The 26,714-nt window shown below is 48.5% G+C and overlaps 1 protein-coding gene and 2 long non-coding RNA genes across 6 annotated transcripts in view; 1 reads left to right on the forward strand and 2 right to left on the reverse strand.

Annotated features, from left to right (window-relative positions):
- The first annotated feature begins 577 nt into the window (after positions 1–577).
- Positions 578–11,068, forward strand: LOC135189544 (uncharacterized). The gene is made up of 2 exons (XR_010308131.1): positions 578–1,713; positions 8,035–11,068. It is a non-coding gene; the product is annotated as an uncharacterized LOC135189544 (long non-coding RNA).
- Positions 2,107–26,714, reverse strand: part of SESN1 (sestrin 1) — a 72,424-nt gene continuing 47,816 nt past the window's right edge. Inside the window, exons 1-11 of one of the 4 annotated variants that reach the window (XM_064170065.1) lie at positions 20,870–20,961; positions 20,201–20,272; positions 12,320–12,385; positions 11,270–11,470; positions 10,180–10,362; positions 8,659–8,901; positions 7,209–7,356; positions 6,148–6,260; positions 5,280–5,470; positions 4,056–4,200; positions 2,107–3,196 (exon numbers count right to left, since the gene is read on the reverse strand). In XM_064170065.1, coding sequence (XP_064026135.1) covers positions 3,110–3,196; positions 4,056–4,200; positions 5,280–5,470; positions 6,148–6,260; positions 7,209–7,356; positions 8,659–8,901; positions 10,180–10,362; positions 11,270–11,470; positions 12,320–12,385; positions 20,201–20,209 — 1,386 coding nt within the window. In that variant the 5' untranslated portion in view covers positions 20,210–20,272; positions 20,870–20,961 and the 3' untranslated portion in view covers positions 2,107–3,109. Of the gene's footprint in view, positions 3,197–4,055; positions 4,201–5,279; positions 5,471–6,147; positions 6,261–7,208; positions 7,357–8,658; positions 8,902–10,179; positions 10,363–11,269; positions 11,471–12,319; positions 12,386–20,200; positions 20,273–20,869; positions 20,979–26,714 lie in introns of those variants that run through there. The other 3 variants (XM_064170064.1, XM_064170063.1, XM_064170062.1) reach the window with 3 other exon arrangements.
- On the reverse strand, positions 22,783–24,711 carry LOC135189607 (uncharacterized). Its single transcript, XR_010308168.1, has 2 exons — positions 24,117–24,711; positions 22,783–23,556 (listed from the first exon to the last, which is right to left on the reverse strand). It is a non-coding gene; the product is annotated as an uncharacterized LOC135189607 (long non-coding RNA).

Raw genomic sequence — 26,714 nt, forward strand, 5'->3', positions numbered from 1 at the left:
GAGGTGGAGTATGTTTTCAGCTGCAGCTGTAAGAAGCTGGAGAGGACAGGGCTGCAACTTGCAGATGGCTCTGCCGTGTCCCTCTAAGCACAGAGTCCAAGGAAAATCCTGGGTAGTTAATTTGTTGTTTCTTTTTCATCAGTGTCTTACCTGGGCCCATTGAGTTCCCTTCAGTGGTGCTGCTGCATGCTTCCTCCTCCCACACACTGCCGGCCCTTTCAGAGGATCCCCTACTGACACAGTGCCTGCAGCAGCCCAGCTGCACCAGAGCCCGCTGCACTTGCAGCCACAGCTCTGCAGCAGCTGCCTGGGTGCTGCAGCAAAGGAGGGCAGCTCACACCCACCAGTGGCTCAGGCAGTGCTCGTTCCTTCAGCCCTGGCATCAGACAGCTGCTGCTCTCTGCAGCAATCACCACCCTGATGGAGCATCTGGCAGGTGAACCATTTTCTTGTCTCCCTAGGACCACAAACACCTCAGGCTTTTGATGGTGAATGCCCAGGTATGGTCAAGGCCTTTCTCCAAGGGGAGGAGCTTTGTGTGCAGTTAGGATGGGCTGCATGGTGTGGTTAATGGGTGAATGTTGGATATAGGCACTAAAACTCACACCGGGGCGTTTCCTGGGTGAGAGGGTCTCTACCTGCAAGGTACCTGCATGAGCCTGTAGAGAGTAGGATAGCAAGGGCCAGTTTAGGCTTCTCAGAAATTTCACCTATACCTTAGACTCCCAAACAGCAGCAGGAGAAACTCCACTTGCAGGTTGGAAAGCCACTTCTGTGTCCTAAGGCATAGCTCAGCTTTCTAAGGTGCCCTCAGACAGGAAAGTTTTTTGCTCTGGTTTTGGGCCATGAGAATTCCTGTATTTTTAGTGAGAAGGAAGCAGCAGATGCATCCTGTTAGGCACAAGTTTTGACAGTTTGTTCAGCATTTTACCCCAGGAGGTCTTCAACAAGATTTTAGCCTGTTGGACTGTGAACTTCAAACTGTTCTCAGAGTGTGCTTGCAGTAAGAGAAACCAGGCTGAGCTGAGAACCAGGGGTGGGGGCAGCAATTGTTATTTCATTCTACCTGTGGGCTTGGGAAAAATCTGTTTTGTTTTTAATCCCTACCTTCCTGTAAGCAGGCAGGAGGAGTCTGTACACTGAGTGCCCTTTAACCCCCACTGCAGCCAGCTGGAGGAGTGTGGCTCAGAGGTGAGTTGGTCACTTACTTCCTTGTAGCAAATCCTCCTCCTGCTGCCTCTTCTCACCATGAACTCCTCAGAAGGACCCAAGCCTCCTTCTGATGACAGGTATCCTTTTGGCACTGGCCTATGAGACTTCTAGCAGTTGAATATGAACTAGTTCACTACTGGGGAAATTGAAAATGAGTTTAACTCTTAAAACAGTATTTAGAGCTAGTTCTTGAACCAGGTAAAGACCACTGGAAGTCATGTCACACCTCTGAGGAAAGAGAAAACGACCCAGCAGAGAGTGGAGGAGATGAGTATGAGAGCTGTTCCTACTGTAGTTACAGTGAAGCTCTTTTATCTGCTTGGTGCTTTTCCCCATCCTTTTAGGCTCATGGTTTGTCATTTTGTGTCTTATTTTCTCAGTTGTGTCTCAGATGTTTTAAAATGGTCTTTGAACAAATCAAGCAGGAAGCACAGCAGCACAGTCTCTGGAGTGCATCCAAAGAGGAGCCAGGAGGATGAGCAGAGCTCCTCTCCAAAGGAGGTAGACTGGGATTTGGGGTTGTTCCTTCTGGAGATCTTATTGTGGCCTTTCAGTATCTGAAGGGGGCTTCAACAAATCTGAGGAGGGACTTTTTAGGGTGTCAGGTAGTGATAGGACTGAGGGGAATGGATCCAAGGTAGGGGAGGTTTAGATTAGACCTCAGGAAGTTCTTCACCATGAGAGCAGTGAGAGACTGGAGCAGGTTGCACAGGGAGGGGCTGGAAGCCTCATTCCTGCAAGTTTTTAAGGCCAGGCTGGAAGTGGCTCTGGGCTACCTGATCTAGTGGAAAGTGCCCATGGCAGGGGGAGATTGGAACTGGATGATCTTCGAGGTCCTTTCCCGTCCTGCCAATTGGCTGATTCTAGAAAGGTAAACCACACCAAACCCCCCCAGAGAAAAAGTTGTTACCTTTATTTAAAAAATACTCATAATACTGACAAATTTTAAAAGCAATTCACACTCATACAAAAAGTACTCATGTGCTCTCCACCCCCACTGCCCATTAAACATCAGCATCCCTAATCACCTCTTGATTTACTAGAACAGTTGGGCTTTTGTTTTGAGCCTGGTTATTTAGTTAAGCAGCTGCAAAAAGAAATCATCAGTAAGCCCAGCGCTGGGCATGTCCCAGAGTAGGACTGTTTGGCAGTCTGGAACAACATTCCCACACCTTGGCCCAGCTCCTCCGTGCTTCACCCTGGAGAAACAGGACAGGAAGCCAGCAGAGACTTGGCCAAGTTAGATCTCTAGAAGCTCTGAGGACTCGAGGCCCCTTCTTTCCATAGGAAGACCCACTGCACCTTGGAGCTCACCAAGTAATGCTGAGCACAAAGAGCATTTTTAAGGCTGAACTATCTGAGGAAAATCGATTGCTACCTTTCCAACGATCAGTGTTGAGTTCTGGTGAGGAATCTGAGTGGCAAGGCTTGTTTTGCTGTTTGAAACCACGCACAACAAAGGCTCAGACAACAGCAGTGCTCACTTTTGGCTGAGGTGGGCCAGCCTGTGGCTGTCCTGTCGCTCCACCAGCACAAAATAGCAGCATCAGGAGTTTCTAGGGTTATCCTGGCAGGGAAAGCAAAGGGCTGGCGGCGCTGTGCCCGCCCCGCGCTCGCCTTGCCACAAGAGCTATGTAGCTATCACTTGCTGTAGCGCCACAAGTTCACAGAGCGTCCCCGTGCTGGCCAAAGCCAAAGCGCCGGCAGCAGGCAGCGCTGCTGCGCGCCCCTGCCCAGGGCAGCGGCGGGATTCCAAACACGGCAAGAGCTGAAACTAAAGGAGTTATGGCACAATGGGCATCTTAACTTGGAGCTACCGTTGGTCCTGAGGCTTCCTCTCTTCCTCTGCCACGCCGCAGCTGCAGACCATTCCAGCGTCGCCAGGCAGCTGCAGCCATCAGGTCATGTAGCGAGTAATAGCTCTCAGAGCATAAAGGAGTTCGGCTTGCATCCGAGCTTCTACCAGAAGCAAATTTACATGGACCTTGGGAAAAGAGAAGGGACACCTTGACAGCCTGCTCACAGGCCCCTGCTCCAGGGCAAGGAAGGCTGTGGGGCTGTTCTATCAGTGCTTGCAGGAGCAGTGGGGGCACTCTCCCCCTTCCAGCTACCCAGCTAACGGGGGCTGTCTAAAGCTTGCTGAGGAAGGAACGATGGCCCCAGTGCAGCAGCGGGGCAGAGCTGCAGGGCCAGGTTCAGAGGAAGAGGCAGTCACCCTTTAGCAGCCCAACTGGTTTAGCTGAAAACAGACAGGTTTTTCAAGCACATAAGGCCTTCAGCAGCAGCAGCAGACTGGGTGCAGCTCGGAAATTGTTCATATTTAGCTTAAGTTGATCAGGTAAAGGCCAAAGGGTGGTTGGCACCCACAAAGCAGAGGTGGAGTGTGGGCAAGAGGTGATGAGGTCACTGTTAACACAGACAGTGCTTAAGATGAAGGAACTGCTTTGGGGCTATGGCTATTGATGATAGTACTGCCAAGACCTTGGGGCCAGCAAGCAGCCTCCTCTGGGGTGAGGCCAAGGGCTAGACCTCCCCTCCCTTCCCTGCCCCCCTGGAACACATGCAATGCTGACAGCGGAGGGATGCTGCAGCTGAGTTGAAGCTGCACCACTGGTATGTCTAACCTCCCCAAGACCAGTCCAAAGCTTGCCCAGTCCCTCTCAGCTGTTAGCTACCAAAGATGCAGTAGGAAACGAAAAATTATTTCAGCCCTGGCACGTCCTGAACATGAGCAGCATCCTGGTAAGGTCAGCTACAGCTTAAATGCCAGCTGGGTGACAGTGGCTTACAGCATGGCAATCGGCTCTGCAGCCCCGGCCCCTCGGCTCACACACACACTGTACCTTCTCAGAGTGTTCAAACTGCCTCCAGAAGCTATCATACATTCTTTTTGTGGTCTTTTCAGGAGTGCAAACCACTGTCTTGATATAAACTTTAAAGCTGCGGTCCAACAACTGATTAATTTCACCATAGTCGTAATCATCGTATCTGTGGGGGAGGAAAAGACAAACACTTCTGGTTTGAAGCAGCACCTCTTGCACTTGCACTGCTTCTAACTCCCTGTAGCAAAAATGGATGCTTGTGTGATTTGTACCACTGCTGAGCCTCCTCCCCACACAAAACTGTGCTTTAAAATAGGCAGGTTTGCTTCATCAATAGAATCACAGAACTGTCAGGGATCCTCAAGGAACATCCAGCTCCACCCCCCCCGCCATGGGCAGAGACACCCTCCGCTAGATCAGGTTGCCCAGAGCCACATCCAGCCTTGGCCTTAAAAACTTCCAGAGCTAGAATCATAGAATCAGCCAGGTAGGAAGAGACCTCCAAGCTCATCCAGTTCAACCTAGCAACCAGACCATGGCACTAAGTGCCTCATCCAGGCTTTTCTTGAACACCTCCAGGGACAACAACTCCACCACCTCCCTGGGCAGCCCATTCCAATGCCAATCACTCTCTCTGACAACAACTTCCTCCTAACATCCAGCCTAGACCTCCCCTGGCACAAACTGAGACTGTGTCCCCTTGTTCTGTTGCTGCTTGCCTGGCAGAAGAGACCAACCCCACCTGGCTCCAGCCTCCCTTCAGGTAGTTGTAGACAGCAATGAGATCTGCCCTAAGCCTCCTCTTCTGCAGGCTGCACACCCCCAGCTCCCTCAGCCTCTCCTCACAGTGCTCTGCTCCAGGCCCCTCACCAGCTTTGTTGCCCTTCTCTGGACACCTTCCAGCACCTCAACATCTCTCTGGAATTGAGGAGCCCAGAACTGGACACAGCACTCAAGGTGTGGCCTGACCAGTGCTGAGCACAGGGGCAGAATAACCTCTCTTGTCCTGCTGGCCACACTGCTCCTGATCCAGACCAGGATGCCATTGATTCTCTGGGCCCTACTGCTGGCTCATGCTTTGGGCAACCTGTTCCAGGGTCTCACCACATTTATGGTGAAGAACTTCTTCCTTAGTTCTAATCTAACTCTCCCCTCCTCTTGCTTTGCTTCAATCTGAGAAAGAAAGGAAAACCAAATCCTCTGCTGCTAATTGTGCTGTGTTCAGAGCAGAAGTGGCAGACTCACCTTATCCCAAACATACAGTGAATATAGTTCCAGATTGCTCGCCGTAGCATTGAGGTATCCACATCTTTGTGCATGGCCATCGTGTTGTAAGTCAGGTTATAAGCAATGTGAAACTTCTCATCAAGCAGCTGCCCCACGTCTGGGTAAAGGCGGTTAACCAGGGAGTAGCCATGGTCCTCCCAGGAGTAATCCTTAGGAGAAGAGAAAAAGCAGAATGGAGCCTTTCAGACATGAACTTGTGAAGACCCAGTGCTGCACTGCAGCTTCTCTCAGAGGGAGGAGGACTGCTGAGCATATCACACAATCACAGAGTGTCAGGGGCTGGAAGGGACCTCCAAAGCTCATCCAGTCCAACCCCCCTGCCAGGGCAGGATCACCTACACCAGGTCACACAGGAACACATGCAGGTGGGTTTTGAGTATCTCCAGAGAGGGAGACTCCACAACGCCCCTGGGCAGCCTGTTCCAGTGTTCTGTCACCCTCACAGGGCAAAAAATCTTCCTGATGTTTCCATGGAACTTCCAATGCCTCAGCTTCCACCCAGTGCCCCTTGTCCTGTCACTGGGTATCGCCCAGCAGAGCCTGGCTCCAGCCTCCTGGCTCTCACCCCTACATCTTTACAAACATGAATGAGGTCACCCCTCAGGCTCCTCTCCTCCAAGCTGCAAGCCCCAGCTCCCTCAGCCTCTCCTGGATAAGGAAGATGTTCCACTCCAACAGTTTTGTGGTTCTGTGCTGGACATTTCCAAGCAGTTCCCTGCTTGCTTTAAGCCTCCTCAGGAGGCAACAAGTTACACAGCACAGCAGCTTCCAGGTTTGCCACTTGGCACAACAAAGAGATTATGAGAGCAGCTCCCAGCCTTGTTACCTGGGCACGGAAAGTGGGCACATGCATGCCATGCCTGGAGAAGTCCTTGTACCCATAGCTGGTATCCTCAAAGTGACGAGACACATCTCTTGTCGGGGCTGATTCCTCATCTTCTGTTAATTGCAAACAATTTCAGTGAGAACAATTTGGAGTGTTGTAGGAGAAAGCTTGCAGGAGAGTGGGAGTGTCTCTGCTTCCTAAATAAGTCCAGTTTCACTGTCACTGGACTACCTCTACTGAAATGCTTCAGTACAGCTCAGCATGGCTGCAGCTGTGGTTTTTAAAAGAAACTTGATGAAAACCACTCAAGATTCTTACAGACAAATCTCTTTTTCTTACTGCTTTTGTCTATCAGTCTTCACTCCGTGCCCTAAGGCTCTGCTCCCTATGCAGGGGGCCCTATCACGATGTCAAGGGACAGCTTGGAACAGAGAAATGAATAAAAATAGAGATCTCTATGATTTCCAGGCCATGCTTATTTTAGAGGGGCCCAAGACCTCTACCTCTTGTGACACTTCAGTCTCCCAAGAGAATCATAGAATCAAGCAGCTTGGAAGAGACCTCCAAGATCACCCAGTCCAACCTAGCACCCAGCCCTGGCCAATCAACCAGACCATGGCACTAAGTGCCTCAGCCAGACTTTGATTCAACACCTCCAGGCACAGCGATTCCACCACCTCCCTGGGCAGCCCATTCCAATGCCACTCACTCTCTCTGCCAACAACTTCCTCCTAACATCCAGCCTATACCTCCCTTGGCACAACTTGAGACTGTCCCCTTGTTCTGTTGCTGCTTGCCTGGCATAAGAGACCCCGTTTCTTTTGGAAATGCCTATTAGACACAACGCCTGGTCAGTGAGTATTATGGTCTGTTTGAGAGAAGCTGCTATTTTTGCACTTCTAAGTGTTCCTGGAATAGAAGGCACTCCCTGATCTTCATCCCTGCTAAGAAATGGTGATGATTTGACACATGTAACAACACTTTTTTCCCCCTCCTAGCAGTAGTATTTCTTCACATGACTTGGCAAATAAATAAATGCACACAAGCTGCATCTGTCCTACCTGAAGAACACACGAACATGCTCTCTCTCTTCTCTCTTTCAAAGCGTGTAGCCATCTCTTCTTGGCTGGCTTCCTCTTCATCCCTGCACTCCTGTAGCTGCTTCATTTTCTCCATGAGAGCTTCAACTTCGCAGACAGACTCTGTGGACTTGAAAAGGAGAGAAAAAAATTCCAATGTCTACCTAAGGAGAACCGACAACTGTCGAGCCAACAAATTGAAATGCAGTTTCTGCCCTTCATTTACAACTTCAAACACCAATTCTTGGAGGAAGATAGTTCTTGAAAGAGATCAGCATTGACCCAACAGCTCACAGTTAATCGTCACTTAGTGCCATTGTTTAGTTAATTAGAAGAGTTAGGTGATAGGTTGGACTCGATGATCCTGGAGGTCTTTTCCAACCTGGTTCATTCTGTGCTCATCTTTCCTCAGTTAAATGCTAGGTATTTTAAGAGTCAGAGCTCTTTGGAACAAGTGGTTCTCACACTGCGAGCCATTTCTCTTACTTAATGTGGATGTTTAACAACTGAAAAACAAGGAGGTGTAACAGAAATTCTGCTAGAGGAAGTAACCACAATTTACTACCCAACTGTATTTTTCCCCTTCTCTGCTAGCAGAGAAGAAACATATTGAAGGAAAAAGGAAGAGTGAGTGCAAATGCAGATTTAATGAAGCCTCAAAGGAAGGCCAGTGCTTGTTTCACAAGAGCTGTTTTAACACCACAGCACATTATTAATTCAGTGTTTGGTCTAGCAAAAATCCATCAGTGCAAGGCAAAGTTATCTTCAGTTGACACAGTTCTGCCCCTTTCTTCTCTGCCTTTTGCAGTTTGCTCCTCCAGAGACCCAGCAAGCTCCATCAAACAGAATGGAAATGCCAGCCACACTATTGTAGTAGCCTCAAATGCAGTGACAATACCCTGTGAGCACTGTTGTTGAACCAACACCTGGTTCTCGTCCTGCTCTTCACTAAGTGGAAGCAAGTACAGATCAGTGAGCATGAGTGCTGCAGGCAGGAAGTACTCTGGGTTAGTGACAGTCAGAAAATGGCCAATGATCTCTTGTGTGAAGCATCACAAACACCTCAAGGCAACCAGGTCAAATACTGGAATCAAAAGCAATAGGTAACTTTCCTCTGCACCCATGGCAAAAAGCTTTCCTGGCCTATGCTGCTCAGGACACTTAGCATAAACTGTCTGAGGCCAAGAGTCAGTTCAGTTTGCCTCTGTGAATGATAAGAGACCTCTCAAGAACCGAAACTGAGAGATTGTATCTTTTTGTCTTCCTTCAGTAACCTCCCTCAACTAACCAATGTCACTTCAGCTTCCCCTACGTGGATCTGCTCAGCTGCTGAGCCCTCATCTGGGCTAGGCTGGTCAATCCCATGGAGGGGGCACCCTCCACACATGAAGTTCTGCTGCTATTGTAAGTGATTGTTCAGGCAGGTACTTACTGGAATAGCTGCAATTGGGCTGGCCTGGATTTCCTCTGTCCCGTGGTAGCCATTTGTGATGTCACATATACAATAGTTACTGACAGAGGGGGGCCTGAAGGTGTGACCCCCTTCACAGTCAATCTCCGGGCTGATGCCACAGCCAAACGTGAAGGAAGCAAGGGAGTGGTAGTGAGTGAGGAGAACGACTGCATGGATCAGCTCTGCCAGGGACCAGCTGTTCTCTTCAGTCTTTAGAAGTTGCTGGAAAAGAGCACAGAAGTGTTAGCTGTGTCAGGTGATCCCACCTTGTTTCTTCACCAGGTGAAAGTCTTCTTCCAGCATCCACAATTGCCTCCTAACTCTCTGCTGCCACCAGCGTGCTCAGTGTGCTGTTTCCAGGTGACCTGCCAGCCACAGACTCGTGTGGTTCAGCCACACAGGAGGTGACTTCTTTCCCCTCTCTGGCCCTCAGCTATTCAGTCAGCTGGGGTTTCTGTTTTGCTCCATATGGTTTTTGTGGAGGCCAGACCGACTTGCATTGAAATTTCACACCTCTGCTGAAGAAGCAACCACAACAGTCACATGCTCCTCCAGCTGCTCTTTAAGCTCTCAGAGAACCCTGGCAAGCCCTTGCTGATCAGCTCAGTAAAAGCCTGGCATCAAGGCCAGGCTCCCTCCATCTTCTCCCTGTGGGTGGAATGCTCCACATTTGACAAGAAGCTTCAACCCCCAACTTCCCCTTCAGGCAGGAAAGTGTGGGAGGCCTGGGGCCTTCTGGCAGAGCGTGTGGCCTCCCCCACAGCCCAGCACCCTGCCTCCCAGCAGGACCTGCTGCTGCTGCCTCTCCACGGAGCAGACAGCCCCAAGAAAGTTCCAGCACCCACTTCCTCCTCACAATGGGTAAAGAGCAGAGGAGCTGCTCCAGTAAGCATGGCCAGGCCCAGGGCAGGCACAGCCCTGCTGCTGTGAGAGCTGCTTTTGCTGCACGCAAACCCTTGAAGCTGGCAGATCTGGGTGGTCCTCAGAGGAGGGGGCAGCAGCAGCTGCTTGGTGGCTTGTTGGTACTGCAGTCCTGGCTGGCTTGGGACAGCTCACCCTGGGCTGTTCTGCCAGCCTGCTTCCCCCAACCCTGCCTGAAAACTAAGCCTGTGAAGCAGCAGCAGCTGAGACAGAAATGTGATGAATGGTGTTGTGCAGAACCTCTGGCAGCATCTCAGAAGTGCTCAGAGGGTTCTGGCTACTCAAACCACATGACTTAAGGAGAAGCCCATCTGAGCACCAACACAAGTCTGAGATGACAGCTGTGAAGTGTCAGTGTGCTGGAAATGGAGTTTGTTCATCATTCATGAGCAGTTAATACCATGTTAGCTTTACAAGGGCATGAGCAGTATGACATAATCAGTGTCAGAGTGACAGAACACTGACAGGGAGCTCAGCAAGGCAGAACATCCTTCCCCTGTTTGACTTCTAACCCTAAGAACCTGTGCCAGCATTACTGAAACATCAGGGCACATTCACACCACTCCATGAAGAGTTTACCTCGATGTGTTCCTTGGTGATAAGCCAGGGTCGGTGAGCCAACATTTTGTTCAGTTCTCCTAAATTTTGCAGTTTCTGAGGTGCATTTTCCAGACCATTCAACCATTTAGGGTCTCCACCGACATGAAGGAAGTCATTGACGTGGAGGTTAACAAGATAAGAGCACTGATGTCGAGCTGCAGCCTAGAAAACACCATTGTGGTACAGAGAACAGTGACAGTAAGTCAGTGCTTTAGGAACAATACCAGAAGTCAGCATTCCCTCAAAATGGTCAAGAGTAAGACTTGCAGTGATCAAAGGCTGAAGTGAAAGAAAAGAGCAGAGATGAACACATCAGACTGTTCTGATTCTTATTCTCACAACAGAAGCACTCCTCAGTCATGCACACTGTAACTGTGCTGGCTGCAGCTGCAACGTGCTTATGTTCAGGGAGAAGTGCAGGCATGGATTCAATGTCTGTCCTGAGGCAAAGAATCCATACTGCACGGTGCCATCCCCTGGGGAAGAAGCAAGGCTGCTGTGAGGTCAACCTCCACCAACAAAAGCAAAAGGAGGTTTTAGAATGCACACAGCAAGTGAGACTAAGGGCAGCTTTTTGGCAAAACACAGGCCCAGTATCATTTGTTCAAACAGTGACACCTTCCCCAGCAAATTACAACAGAGCCCCAAACTTGAATTAAACTCCAGCAAGCAAAGATCATTGACCTGGCAGACTAGAAATGATGGAGTCAGCCACTGCTGGCAGAGAACCTGCTTAGCAATCAAATCTTCAGAAACAGAAAATGGGACAGACCGAGTTGGAGGGAGATGTGTTTGACAGGGCACACACAAACCCAACTTTCTGAGATGCTAAGAAACTGACAATAAACAATTGTCTTGTTTTACAACAGACTTTTCCCCCTCCTCTTTTCCACCAAAACTAGGAAGCATGGTCTTATGAAACTATTTGTAAAGCAGACAGACCTCCTCTGCTCCTGCTGAAATGCCCTTCCAACTAGAATCTGCAACCCCGGAGCATTAACTGCTACTAAACAAGCCCAGGGACCGCCCGAGTGGCTGCGTCTGCCGGCAGCACCCCGCTCCAGCATACCATGATGCCGATGTAGTGCCGGTAGTGCAGCGGGAGTGGACCATCCATCTGCAGCAGATAGTGCTGAGTTTTCAGAAAGCTCTCCAGGTACTGGGGGTGGAAAACCATCACCAGGGTGACATTGTCCAGTCGGCCCAGTGCAGCAAAGGAGTCGGCAAACAAAGTGTGCATCACGGCGTCTTCGCTTCCCACCTGAATGGTCTGCTTGAGCAGAAAGAGCAGAGGGTGATACGGTGTGAGGAGTGCCAGTGAAACAGACAATAATCTGTTAGCTCAGCACTGAAAGCAATTCTAAATCTCCTCGTGGCATGGCACATAAAATCCCTTCAGCATCTCTCACTTAGAAGAAAAGGAAATTCTTTGGCTTTATGCTCACTGACTGCTCATGTTTAACTGCCTTACCTTCCCTTCCTGCAATGCCCCAAGCTGATCTTAGCTTATCGTACGAACACAAACCTAACTGAATCATCATTTTTACTAAGGGGAAAAAAGGGGAAAGAAGTAAAAAGCCATCTGAGATGATGAGAGAAAAACTAAAAGGAAATTGGCATTTAAGGCTTTAAAATTCCTAGAAAAAGCACAGGCATATAACTAACCTCTCCTCTGCTCCAAATTCTCCTACCAGGCAATCAGGAGAGAAGCACCAGAAATGCTCAGCCACAGCACTCTGAAGCTTCTCAGATTATCCAGAGCAGTAGAAGCAGCTCAAGAAAAAGCAAGCCCAGAGCAGGGGGCAGGTGCCTTATGGACCAGTAGGAAATTACATCCGGATGTTCACAAGGAAACAGACACTCTTAGAGCAAACAGGATTGGGTTTCTCCTACGCTAGACAGCAGTGCAGGAGGAGCCAGAACTCTTCCAAAGCTATCCAGGGCTCCCCCTGCTTGGGTAGCCTAGAAGGGTGGCCAAAGTCTCACCAGGACTGAATGTGATCACGAGTGAAAATGTTTTGCAGTTCAGCAGCTGTCCTGAAACCAAGTGTGGGTTACTACTAAAAAAGTGTTCCTTAAAAGCATAAAGTTCACTGTGTACTGGAAAACACTACCACACCTCCTTCTCGGGGATGAATCTGCTTGGTCCGTGTCCCAGTGGTCTAGGAATTCTTATTCCGAGTTCCTAGAAGAGAAAATTACACCAGCTCAGCATTCAGCCTTTTAGCTGTGGCGGCAGGAAAGAGTTCTCCCTCTAGAGCTGGGCTTATTTGGGTACTCATTGTACTCTCAGCCAGCTCCTTCTCCTAGGACCGTTTGTACAAATGCAAACCATTTTTACCAGGAGTGCTTTATAATTAGCCACACTTGTTTACAGCCTCGCACCCCGCTCCAGCCGCAAGAAGTTCAACAACAGAGGCCCTGCCAACCGACCAAAGCACACGCAAATATATGTGCACACACACACACACACTCAGCAACCTGCCTCACAGAAACTCCTGCATAAAGCCTGTTTTGGCAGGCTGTCCAGGACAAGGAGTTCAGTACAGGGGCGGCTGCTGTGTGGTTGTGCCACTGCTACAAAGCGAGACGGCTGCGTGTGAGCACATCCGCAGTGCCCTGTGCATCTGTCAGGAAATGAAACAGCTGTAACCCTAATCAGATTGCTTTTTCCCCAACCTCAAAGAGCTCTTACGCTGCTGAAAGTACCTGATGTACATTGGCATTTGCTTGCTTTTCGAGATAGGATAGAAAGCTGCTCAGGTTGGGAGGGAGGGGATACTGCTCAGGCACTGCCTATCAGGTGACAGGGAGGTTGCATCCCCCTCCAGCAGCTCACTTCTGCCCTCAGCTAGAGGAAGCTTTCTGCCAGGTCTATGGCATCCTGGGCCCGTTGTGCAGACAAGGAACAAAAGACTCACATGCATTTGTGTCCTGCCTGTTAAATCATTCCCTTTGGAAGGGTAGGAGCCACGGCTCCAGCATGTGGCATGGAGCAGCCCTCTGAGAAGGCACATCAAGGTCCACAGGCAGACATGTCCCCACACGTTCACACCTGCTACAGAGCCCCATGCCATCTGCACAGCACTCTACATGTTAGGGAGAAATTCTTCACAGTAAGGGTGGTGACACACTGGGAACAGGTTCCCCAGGGAAGTCAAGGATGCCCCTTCCCTGAAGGTGTTCAAGGCCAGGTTGGATGAGGCCTTGAGCAACCTGGGCTAGTGGGAGGTGTCAGGGCAGGGGGCTTGGAACTTGGTGATCTTTGAGGTCTCTTACAACCCAAACCATTCTGTAAATCTGTGCTTGCTCCCAGGCCAGTAGCATGGCTTCCCCAGGAAAGACAGGAGCCTTGGCACCTGAAACAGTTCAGAGAGGCAGCTGATGGCATGGTGCTCTTAGTGATGAAGAGAGACCTGGGACTGGAGCTGACTGCTGAACACAAGGCTAGAACCAGAGAGCCTTTACCTGTTCCCTCTCCTTTGGTTATTCTTTAAAGCACATCCATTGCCTCTCTTCCATAGCCCAAACCGCTCCTCTTCTGATGATACCAACCCCACCCAGTTCACAGCTGAGTTCAGATGAACACAAACATTCCAGGCCCCACAGTGCAGAGGGGCACCTTCAGCTGCTTTAGGCCTTAGAAGCAAATGAAGCCCCTAAAAGCTACCTGCTAAGTGCAGTTTTTAACCTTGCTCCATTTCCCCCACCTAGATAAAGGCTGTAACAAACAAGCAGGACTGGCCACACTCAACCACTGCACTTCCCCTGCCTTTAGCTGAGGTTTCTATTTGCACGAGTCCATCGTATGACAAGCAGTGTTATTAATGAGTTACCCTTCCCTGAACTTTTCCCCAGGACTGAAAACCAGCTTCAGAGAACCAGAAACAATCAGCACAGGTCTAAGTCAAAGCTACCAAGCCAAACTCCCAACAAGCTCCTTAAATCCTAAGTCATTTCTCAAGTGTTACTTGGATAAAATGAGATCAAAGGGCAGCTCTTCCTACCAGATAGTGTAGTTTGTGATCTTGCTTTTTCCTGCTGAGGATCCATTCACCAACAGATTCTCTTGTCAGCCAAGTGCCTAGCAATGCCACTTTAAAAACTGTATTTGTGTCTTAAAAACTTCCTCTCTCAGAGACTCAGAGCTCCAGCACAGCTTCTTATCTCAGCTACAACTACACTAGCAAATTAGAGAAGCATCTTACATCCAAGTGACAAGCAAGCAGCCTGTGTGCAGCATTTAACTCAGCAGATGTCTGCAGTTGTCAGCCAGCTCGTGCCCTCCAAGAGAAATATCTTGAAGTCTAAATTCTTGAACGACTATGTTTCAGAAGAGTTATAGGAAGGAAAAAAAAACCCAAGATTTAAAAGCTGGGATCAGCAGACTGCTAAGGTATTTTGTCTTGCAGTCTGGAATACATCAGTATCAATACACCACAGCTCTCAGAGCGTGCAGAGATCAACCTGCTGTCATTACACTGCATGCAACAGATTGCATTAGTGAAGTAACCAAACCCTCCACAAAGTGACTTAGAGATTTTTGGGGGGATTGAGTAAATCAGGAGAGAAAGCATCCCCTTGAAATCATGGCACCAGCCTGTGCTTTGAGCAGCCTGGGTTCAAGTCTCTAATGGAGTGGTTGCAAAGGATTTGTGAAGAAGAGTCTCAGTTTCCCACCAGCACAATAGGAACAAATGTGTTTCTTCCAGAGGGTGCTGAGAACAGAAATATGCTCAAGGTGCATGGTCACCAGTTAGGAGAGCTGCACAGATTCTGACACATTAAGAATCTTCTGAGAGTTGTTACTCTTCAGTTACAAGCTATGGCAGATCTTTTAAAAACCATTTCCCCCGCCCTTTCAGCAGCAGCATTTAATTCTAGTACTTTAGAACTTGCAGAGTGCTCCAGGTGCTCCCAGTATCCCAACATTCCAAATCCTACATAGACAACACACTGGTGGTTCTCAAAATAGTCCCAGAATCTCTCTCCTTCCTTTTGAACATATTTCTGTGCTCCACAATGTCCTTCACTAAGCCTCAACCTTTTCAGATACACTCAACTCAAGGAGCACTGCTCTCCAGCTTTCCCTCTCTAGGGCAAGACCTGCATCTTGACCAGCCACACATCTCTCTCCTGCACCTCCCTCTCCAAGCACCTTACCTGAAGCACTCACAAGCACTTGGCAAAGCAGCCAGGGCTAGGATGAGCAGCAGCTGCAAGTAACCAATAGTTATTTTGGTTATTACAAAAGCATAAGCGACTTTCAGGTGATTCCAGACCATCAAGTTGCACACCAGTGACCTACCTAGCACCTTATTTTCTGCATCCAACATCTCCTAGCTTCTTTCCTCCTGTTTATTAACCTTGCCACACCGCTTCCATTCAGTCTAGAAGCTCTGCAGCTAAATACAGCTCCAAGCTCAGCAGAAAGCCAACCACAACTGAGACTTTAGGTGCAAGTAATACCTAACAATAATACTGATGCATCTGAGGCAGCCTGCCTTCAAAGCCAGAACATAAAACTCAGTTGGACTGCAAAGCTAAGGATGGAACAGATTTCACTGTCAGCACCCAGAAGCTCACAGCTGATGGAGGGAGGGAAGCCTCCCCAGAAAGCAATCCAATGCTCACCTTCCAGGTGCACCTTGATTCAGAAGCAAGACTTCAGCCACATAAACGCTGCATTGCCTTGCTGCAAGGAACGACCTCAGAAAGCACAGAAAAGCCTCCTCTTTCTCCTTATGTGACCTGCATTTCTCTACAGCTACAATTGTTATTTCCTTTTCTGGATCTGCATGCCCCTCATCACTGCTATACCTTGAACACCTTGCCCCCTGTGTTCATTCAGTCTTGCACTATTCCTTCGAGCCAAGGCAAGAGTATTCTCCCCCATTCAGGAAAACACTGAGAAGAAAAGCACTACATAAGCTGAGAAGGCTGCTACAAAGACTGGCAGCCTGACCTGAGATCTCTCCTGTCACAGGCTAAAGCCTTAGGCATCGGGCTGTGTGCCTTTTAAGAGGCTTCTCAGACAGGAAATATGTTTCATGCAAATTTACATCAAGAAACAGCTCTTCTGAGAGAGAAGAGTTAATGAGACGAGTTTGCAAACTTAATTACATACTTCCCAGTTAGCATTTCTCTCACACCAGTCTGACCCACTTAGTACAGCCAAGAACTAGACCAGAAATCTGTACTGCGTGCCTGTAAGTGTTCAAAGACCACTTTAAAACCTCACACACATAAACTCACTCTGCTTAAGGCTTTTTCTGTATTTTAAGCCTGTCAGTCAAGTTCACCCTTAGGTACCTTTGTAAAGCATCTAACAGGAACAGCATTCCTATCAGAGCTAGGTACAAGCTCAAGCTGGAAAACTGAGCTGCAAGTTCTTAAAGTACAACACCCATCACCTCTGCTCGTAACAGCATCATCTGCTTTGGTCATGAACATCTTTAACATAGAAGTGAAAGAAAAAAGAAGTTCTAAACACACGCTCAGTAGCAGAAATTCCACCTAAAAGCACTAAAGCAGAGTTAAGTTGCAAGCCAAGATGCAGAGTCTCTAGAACAGGAGCAGCTACCTAACCTTAGCCACAACTCTTGCTCCACTGCATGCTTAAAATGCATTTTCAGATCCCTGTTTCTCCTCCAACCTAACCTTAGCTACAACTCTTGCTCCACTGCATGCTTAAAATGCATTTTCAGATCCCTGTTTCTCCTCCAACCTAACCTTAGCCACAACTCTTGCTCTGTTGCATGCTTAAAATACAATTTCAGATCCCTGTTTCTCCCCCAATCTAACCTTAGCTACAACTCTTGCTCTGTTGCATGCTTAAAATGCAATTTCAGATCCCTGTTTCTCCCCCAATCTAACCTTAGCTACAACTCTTGCTCTGTTGCATGCTTAAAATGCAATTTCAGATCCCTGTTTCTCCCCCAATCTAACCTTAGCTACAACTCTTGCTCTGTTGCATGCTTAAAATGCAATTTCAGATCCCTGTTTCTCCCCCACTACTGACTCCTGGCGGCTACAGCTCTGCCTCTTATCACAAAACCTCTTCCAAAACGTTCTGCCAGACGACTGGGGATTGCTACCAAACTGTTAATTTCAAGTCACTGGGGATTCATGAGCTGAGCACCAGCCCTGAACCACAATCTTCAGACTTCTTCCCCGATATTAGCACTGAGTCATTTTGCTCCCCTCGAGTACAGTCAGTCCCAATATCAAATGTTGTATCTCCCACAGTGATCTATTTACATACTAACTTAAGCCTCCAAATGACAAAAAAGAACATTGTATCATAGACAGGCAAAGTGAAAACATCATTATCTGTTTGGTTCACTAAGCCACGCTTGGGCTCCTATCTTCACCTGAATCATCTGGGTGCTGGTTAAACACTAAACACTGCTGGACTCAAACAGAGCCAGATGAAAATCACACCTGGTAATGCAATATAAAACAATCTAAAAGGAAGGAACCAGAGAAGGGAAATGAATCTGAGGTGACTTGTTTGGGAAAGGACATTTTCCTAGATAACCAGTGATCACTTTAAGTGCATTCCTACCCACGCTTAGGATTAAGAAAGGTAAGTTATAAACTCCTCAACACAATCTCCTAGCAGAGCAAAACCCCACAACGTGCCAGTGGTGAAAAGCCAGGTTAGTACAGGTGGTATGCATTTGAAGTTGATGTTAAAAACACCCACTGAGAGCTTTGTATGTTCACAGGATAAAATGTCACAAAGCACCCAAATGCCCAAGAAGCTTATTCTGCATTTCCAAAAGAGACTTTGAGCCCTGACAGTTTCAGAGGCCTTGTGCTGCTGCAGCTTCAGTCACTGTCTCCCATTCCTACTTCCCCTTTAATGCCAGGAACAGCAAAATCTCACTGGTGGTGACAGTGCCAGGCTAGAAATTCGGAGTTTCCTTGTTTAGGATCTTAATCATAGAATCAACCAGGTTAGAAGACAGGTCCAAAATCATCCACTCCAACCTAGCACCCAGCCCTAGACAATTAACCAGAACACAGCACTAAGTGCCCCAGCCAGGCTTGCTTTGAACACCTCCAGGGATGGTGACTCTACCACTGGCAGCCCATTCCAATGCCAATCACTCTCTCTGCCAACAGCTTCCTTCTAACATCCAGCCTAGACCTCCCCTGGCACAGCTTGAGACTGTGTCCCCTTGTTCTGTTGCTGGTTGCTTGGCAGAAGAGCCCAACCCCACCTGGCTACAGCCTCCCTTAACGACAATGACTGGCACAACTGGCCTCACAGGAGAGGTTAGTTATCACCAGGCTCAGCTTAAAAACGCATTTTCAGTTCTGCTAAGTGCAGTAGCTACTGGAGATTCTTACCAGATAAGTAGCTTTTGGGGAAATGGTTTAAGGATCAAAGAATAGTGATGAAATAGGATCCTTCTCCTACCAATGCTAAAAGAAGGAGAAAAGACCACAAATCTACACCTTTTCTACACACTTAGAAAAGTCTGGGGCTAAGCACAACTGGCAGCTTTTCCCATTGTATTAATTTACCTAAGGCAGAAGCAGATGGAATTGTTGTGGCTTTCTCAAGCAAACCTTGATTCCCATTAAAGTGACAGAGAAACGATCTCAAAACGGCTCTGGATTTTGTTTTGCACTGTTTTCATTTTCTTCATATCTCTCAGAGAAACGATCTCAAACCCGCTCTGGATTTTGTTTTGCATCAGTTCCATTTGCTTCATATCTCTCAGAGAAACGATCTCAAACCTGCTCTGGATTTTCTTTTGCATCAGTTCCATTTGCTTCCTATCTCTCAGAGAAATTACCTCAAACCCACTCTGGATTTCTTTTGCATCAGTTCCATTTGCTTCCTATCTCTCAGAGAAATTACCTCAAATCCGCTCTGTATTTCTTTTGCATCAGTTCCATTTGCTTCCTATCTCTCAGAGAAATTACCTCAAAGCTGCTCTGTATTTCTTTTGCATCAGTTCCATTTGCTTCCTATCTCTCAGAGAAATTACCTCAAAGCTGCTCTGTATTTCTTTTGCATCAGTTCCATTTGCTTCCTATCTCTCAGAGAAATTACCTCAAAGCTGCTCTGTATTTCTTTTGCATCAGTTCCATTTGCTTCCTATCTCTCAGAGAAATTACCTCAAAGCTGCTCTGTATTTCTTTTGCATCAGTTCCATTTGCTTCCTATCTCTCAGAGAAATTACCTCAAAGCCGCTCTGGATTTTTCTGCAGCGGCTCCACTGTGCTCGTATCTCAGTGTCACTGAGCTGAAGCTGCAGACATGTCTGCACTCGCCTGGACCTGAAGAGCTGAGAACATGTCCTTCGCCTCTGCAGAGCGCTGTCCCACAGACCTGCTGCCCTTCGCTGGGCTTAGGGCACAGCAAACACCGAGCTGTTTCAGCCACAGAGCATGCATTATTCTCACATGGATCTAAATTCTTCCCTTATTTTCATCAGAGTACTGTCTCTGAACGCCTTAAAGCCCTTTGAAATACCAGAGTTCTAAACCATCCCCGACTAGCTCCTGTGATTGCAGACAAGCAGCGAGGGGAGCGTGTGCCCGGGGCCACACTGCCTGCTCGCCAAGCTCCGGCTCCTCAGGCTCAAGCCCTAACACTTCTTCACTGGTCAGCTTCTTTACTGATCAGCTTGTGGGACCAAGCAGTAGGAGCAGGTCCAACTGGAGTAGTCTCCAGGCACTAACTGCTACCTAACCTTCCTCGGCAGTCATAGCTCTTCCTGAAGTGGTTTTGTCACACAACTGCCTGGAGACCACAACCCAATTTACTTTTGATATGAGCTCACTGAAACCGAGAGGCTGAATTTCAATGATTAGTGCCTGGCTTCTCGACGTGCCACTTCCCTCGAATCTACAACGACGCAAGAAGTACCAAAGGACAGGGGATCTGGAAGCAATATCTGCAATTTCCAGGCTGGAATCATCGTTTAAGGACCCATAAGTCAGTGACACAGAAGGAAGCAAGTTTAAACGTGACAATTACCGTTTGCATTATGTAGGCTGCACTGCTGGGCTATGTCAAAGCAAAGCCATTTGTATCCAAGAGGTATTAGATCTGTACAAACCAAGAAAAAAAATAGATATATAGTTTCTGTGGCAACCTGCAGCAGTCTGGGGACTTAACAATTCCCTCTAAAAGACAAATCTTAAACTTGGCGACATTAAGAAGCTTGCAGGAGAGAGTCAATGCAGCATTTTAATTCCCGCCCGAAGGAATGCCTTTGGCTTCGTTGTTTACAACTACACCCAGCTCTCCCCTACCAGACACACAAAACCAGTCTCCTTCCAAAAGGATCGCTCAAGCCTGTGCAAACCCAGAAGAAATACCGAGCAACTCAGAGCAACATGCGCATAAAGCCCAGCGGAGACACCGCGCACCCAGCAGCGCTGCCAGGGAGGGACCAGGTGGCAAGAGGGAGGCTGACGACAGCATCTGCAATGCCCCTGTCAGCTCCTAGAAGGGAGCTGGGAAGGACCTGCAAGCTCCCCAGAGCTCCCCTGCAGCTGTGAACGAGGTCTGGAAAGGTCGAGCGAGCAGCCCGCACGCTCCGGCGCCCGGCCCCCGCTGCAGGGGGCTGCCCGGGCCCCCTCCCCATCTGCCAGCAGGTTTCTATGGCTCCCCGGAGAGGCTCCCTCCCGCCCACCGCGGTACCTGCTGCTGTGGGCCCGGCCTCGCCACCCTCATGCCAGCGCTGTGAGGCTGGGGCCGCCGTTCTGCCCTGGCATCCCGGCCGCGGCTCTGCCGCACCGCCCCCGCCGCCGGGGCGGGCCCTGCTGGCGGCCCGGCCTCGCTCCTGCCCCGCGTCCCTCCCCGAGGGCGGAGCGGCGAGCAGGGCCGGCGGACAGCTGCTGCCGCGGACCCCTCCCGCTGCCTGCTGCCGTCCGGGAACGCCGAGAGACGCTCCCAGCAGGGGCAGAAGCGGCGTGCGGCCGTCCAGCCCGGGGCAAGCGCTCCCGCAGGCTCCCAGATCAGCCCCGGCCAGGGGCAGGAGCTCCTCTCCCCCTGAGCCCCGGCCCGCGCTGCTCCACTTCCCCCCAGCACAGACAATCTCTTTGGACAGCACTTGTTGCCTTTTTCTTACTACGTTTCCTCCCTCTCCGTTCCTTGCACAAGAGTTTCTACCTTTTTCTTCAAGCACCAAACTAATTACAGCTTTTAAACTGAGAAAGCGCAGGAGGTTAACATTTTGGAGATATTTGCGTGGCTAAGTACGCTGCTGCAAGAATCTGGCCTCCTGCCTATTCCCAAGATCATAACAGTCCTGGGCAAACATATGTTTTGCAATCACATCAGCAAAACACTCAGCCTTTGTTTGCAGCAGGCTGTACTGCTGCTCTCCTCCACCCCCCAGGGCTAGAAACTCCGCCAGATGCCTTCCTTCCATCTCCCACCTCTTTTGGTCTGGGATTTTATGGCAGCAGTGATTTCAAAAGAACCAAGTCCCCGAAGCTGGCCAACCATCATTTTATTAATCTTTTACCACTATTTTTCTTTTGTCTTCTGCAGCAACCTAGGATTTACAGAGCTAAATGCTGCCAGATGACTTTCCTTTAAATATTTTCAATTAAAATAAAATATGACAGACCCCAAGAAGAGAACTTTTGCTGCAGTTTTGATGGGAGGAGGCCAGGACAGCTCTAACCCCTCGAACTTATTCCATTTTGGGAAGGAAGGCTTCTGTCTGCAATTCAGGCTGCTTGTTTTGAGTCCTACCAAGCAAGCAGGGGAATTCCGTCACGCTGAACTTTACACTTCTGTGAAATGTAAAACTGAACGCTGAAAAGCTGGTCCCGGGCTGCTCCTGTTGTAGGTGTGCAAATCTTGCAGCCAAAACACAGAAGACACTGGAGGACAGAGCTGCCAGGGGAAGGCAGCTGGCTCAGGCCAGCAGTTGTGCACATTTCTAACGCTAAAGCTTTAAGGCTTCCTTTCCAAATAGCACCACCACCTCTCTAGGCAGTGCAACTGACTGTGGAGAGCCAAGGGATACTCCACTCCTGAAGGTTTAACAGCAGTTGCAAGGTTAAATCATTGAGAGATGCCCAAGTAGGAGACCTGGGGGGGGGGGGGGCTTGGCGTTAAGCTGGTTAAGTTTCTCCAGAAGAGAAGTGTACTTCCTAACTACTTGCCCTTCATAAAATGTTCAACAGCAGCATGGAAAAAGAAAGAATGCAATACTGGCAAGTCAGGTTGCATTTTGTGAGCTAATAAAATAAACTAATGAGCAGCACTGTTTAATTCCCACTGCCTATTCCCTTACTTCAGGCCAAAATGTTACAAAAAGAGAAGGAATGGGCTCCTCTTGCACCACAGGCAAAGAGCTGGCTTGTGCTGAGCAAAAAAAACTCTTGCAAGAGAGCAATTACCTGAGATGCAAGAAGATGCCTCAACCAAGTCTTCCTGGATGTCAGATGAGAGGTCATCCCCATCCACGAAACTGTTAACATCCTTTGAAGGAAAAGGAGAAAGAAAAAGGAGGGGGGAAAGGAAAAGGGAAAGGGAAAGGGAAAGGGAAAGGGAAAGGGAAAGGGAAAGGGACAAGACAAGACAAGGATAAGGTAGGAAGGTGTGGGGACTTCCCCAAAACGTTGGAAGCAGCAAGTCCTGAGGAGTTCCCTGAAGGCTCTTCACCCCCTGCACCTGATTGCCCTGCTTGGCTATTCGTGGGGAAGCCTGCTGATGGTAACTTTTGTTCCTATACAAAGAACCTTGGCAGACAGATTTTTTTTTCTCCCCTAATATTGTTCAGGGGAAATTATCTCTCATTAAACCAGCAACTCGAGAGCAGAAGGTAGGAAAATTATACCATGTTCTTTGCTTTATCAGGATAGATGAAGGCAGTGACAGCATGTCAGAAAAAAGCATGTATAAAGGGGAAGAGGAAGTTGCAGAGCTGTAGCAAACAAATAATAATGGTCTTAAAAGCTCTCCCATATGGCCTGAGTACACAAGCTCTGCTCAGGCCCCAGTACATCTCTGCTGCAAGTGCTTTCTGCAGCCCAGCCCTCACACAAGTATTTCCAAAGCACAACTCTTCCAAGCCAAAGGGCAGACGAAACCGAGCCTCGTTCGCATGAGAAACCAGGGCGCAACAGGAGACCGAAGAGATCTCCACTGGCAGGCCAGGAAGGGCAGCTCCAGGAGCAGTTCCACGAGGGAACGTGGAGCACGGCACAAGGCTGGCTCGGGTACTGATGAGTGCAGAAGCCAGTGCAGCCTGGGGACACGGGGACAGCTCTACGGTCCGGTTTGCATAGCTTCAGCGTTCCGCTGGGGAAACACAAGAGGATGTTTGACCAAGTATCGATGCAAGTACACAGAGCTCAAGTGAAACGCTCCTACGGGAAAACAACACCAACAAGTCTTTAAGATGAAAACATCGATAGACAGCAGGTTTCCTTTCACCTAGAAAGAGTGCATGACAGCTACACATGAAGCCACCGCAGGCAAACATCACCGAAAGCATGAAGGCACCCTCTTGCACAGCAAGCACTGCCATAAAAGCTGCTTGCAGAGCACAGCACTCAGCATCTGTGCACCCTGTTAAGTCATCAGAAACGCAACTGTTCCTTATTGCCACAGCTAAGTAAATGTCCTGATGAAGCTAAAAGGGGACCAATCAGTGTCAATGTGAAAAGCCTGATCCTGCAAACACATGTGTCAGCACTTTGCTGCTGTAACTTGGAACAGTTCCACTGCAGTCCAATGGGGCAACTTTTTTTGAGCCCAGCTCAGCACAAACAGATGACTCTGAAGAACTGGCAAACCAAGATCTTACATTCTTTCCACAGAACAGTTATCCAAGCAGGAGCACTCCAAGTGCCTGTTACTGCAATGCCCTCACATCAAATGAATATCTCAGAGGGTGACCAGACAACTCTTTCCCAGCAACACTTACAAGTAAAACCAGATAATTTTCCAGGGCTCTGAGATACTTGATGTTAGTTTTTAGGACTGGATTTCTCTCTCTTGCAGTCATAGGGTAGCAGCAGCTGCGGCAAGCTGTGGCAAGCTTAGCAGAACGGCTGTGAACACTGGCATTCACCCTCAGTGTCTTTAACCCTGCTGAGAGAGCTCCCAGCTGCACGGTGTCTCCCATCTGCAGCTACACCAGCTGAAGAGGTCATTGCACTACCCTGGGTGTCACTGCTCTCTGAGGGGGCAGGTCTCTCCCCTAAAACCTGCCCACTCAGCTGCTGCAAACAGAACTCAGTACTGCCTCCAGCCAAAGCCATTGGAGGACTCTTTTGGGGTGAGGGTTGATTGTTTTGTTTGTTTGTTCCTCATTTGGACAGAGGCATTACAATGGCCAGACATCAGGTGGTGCAACTCCTAGCAGCAATAAAAGCAGGGGGGCAAGAATCTCTCCAACCAGAACAGCCTGAACATCCTCCACCTAATCTGGTGCCTTAATGAACTCGCATCAGGTGTTTTGGGCGATGACTAAGCAGCCCCACACTGGCCCCCGTGAACACTTCCCTGTGGTTTCCCCTCCTTCCTTGCTGTCCACAACCACTACCTTTTTCATAACAAACTTCAAATGCCTTTCCTAGTCTCTTCCATTCCTTTACCACGCATTTGCTATGTCTAAAAGAGCAAAAAAACTCTTTGTCATGATAACACCACGGGAGGCACAGCAACAGAACCATTCATTAGAGTCGTGAAAGAATGTAAGCAGAGGAATTGATCACCCTAGCATGCAAGTCAAGAAAAAAAATGGTCAGGATTTCAGAGCATTGCTCCTGATCTAACCTTAGCAATCTCATTTGTCTGTCTTCACAAAACTGACTCTGTTGTTAGGATCAGTACATCAGAGTCTGGGGAGGAGGATAAACTCTCTTCTTCATACAACCAAATTCTTGCTGTATGTGTCAAAGAGGACTGGCCCTTCAGAAAGGTATTGCACCTGATACCTGAATGATAAGTAGTGACAAACCCAAAGTGTTAAGAATGAGGCCTGATGACTGATCACATCAGGAAATAAGGTTAGAGCAACACAGAGAAGCTTTCATTTTGTAGCCTCTAGGAATGCAAGGCTGCATTTTAAAACATTCTGAGATTATATTTACTGCCTGTGCTTCAAACCTTACACATCCTTCAAATGGTATTTTCCTACCTCTTTCATACACATTGCTGTCTCAATGGCCACATATTCAGCTTTTATGGGACTTGCAAGTCATCAAGGGCTTTTGCTAACCCACTGCAGCCCCACCAGAAGATCCAAAATCTCCTTTCTTCAAGCTGCAACAGGCTGTGAGACTCAGTGGTTACACCTGGGCTGTTCTCACAGCTGACTTCAATTCACCTCATTAGGTTCTATTTTTCCACACACTCTTTGGTTTGTCACTAAGGACACTTACTCCCTCAAAAGAGGCATTCTTCTGAAGTGCTTGCCCCCCACCCCTAGACCACAAGGGGTTTGGTTTATTCATTCCCCAGAGCTTGTCCAAATTTGACATTCCCTCTTGCACTTATTAGGTAGCAAAAATACAAAGCTTCATTCAAGGAGCTAAAAGAAGTTGAGATCTTGAGATTATTCATGTCTTGGCAGGGACACAAAAAAACCAGATTCATGGTTTCTAGGACTACTACAAATAGGTCGATTAAAGATACATCTCTAAAGCTTAGTAGATTGAAAGAATGCCTTAGCAGATGATTCTTCCCCCTTTTCATGAGGGTACACAGCTCCTCCTAGGTTAATGAACAGCAGCTGAACCATAGAAGCTGTTTGCCTGGCTTGCTGTCAGTATCCACATTAGAGAAGTGCTTTCTTCTGATGCCCTTCTGAGGTGGCTCTAAGCTCATGCACTACAAAGGAATGCTCTGGTGAACAATACCCCTCCAGACCCAGCTCCAGATGCAAGTCTGTGTTAACCAGTTTCTAAAGTGACCTTGGTAACTTCTGATCTTCAGGTGGCTAGAGGGTGTATGGAGAGGAGCTCAGCTGTCCAGCCGCAGACTGCCACTCTCTAGGGAATGCAAAATCTACAAGCTGCCTGTTACTCACTCTGCTGTCTGTCTCAGCACTAAACAAACATCAAGGTTAAGAAAACCCAAGCAGTTTAACATTAATAAGAGAGGGTATTTGGAGTTCAATCAGTAAGAATAAAATGTAGTACAGCTCAGAGCTGTCTACAAAGAGTTTGGCCTAAAGAACTCTCCCCTCTTCCCTTTGGTTAGCAAACTCATGGATCACAGCCGTGTCCAAGACATTGTGCACAGCTCCTTGGAGTTGGGATTCATAGAATCACAGAATCAACCAGGTTGGAAGCAACCTTCAAGATCATCCAGTCCAACCTATCAAACCTAACTGACCTATTCACTTTATTATCTTTTTTGTTAAGCCCTCTCTCCTCAAGATGAATCCTGAAAGGGGACAAATACTCCTTCTCAGCTCTGTGACAATTCACCCTTGGGAACCTCCTGCAGGTCCTAGTCTTCATAACTGGTTCTGTTAAGGGACATGAGACAAAGCACTACTTGCCATGCAGCTGGA

The sequence above is a fragment of the Pogoniulus pusillus genome, chromosome 33 (genome assembly GCF_015220805.1).
Source record: "Pogoniulus pusillus isolate bPogPus1 chromosome 33, bPogPus1.pri, whole genome shotgun sequence".
In the NCBI taxonomy this organism is placed as follows: Eukaryota; Metazoa; Chordata; class Aves; order Piciformes; family Lybiidae; genus Pogoniulus; species Pogoniulus pusillus.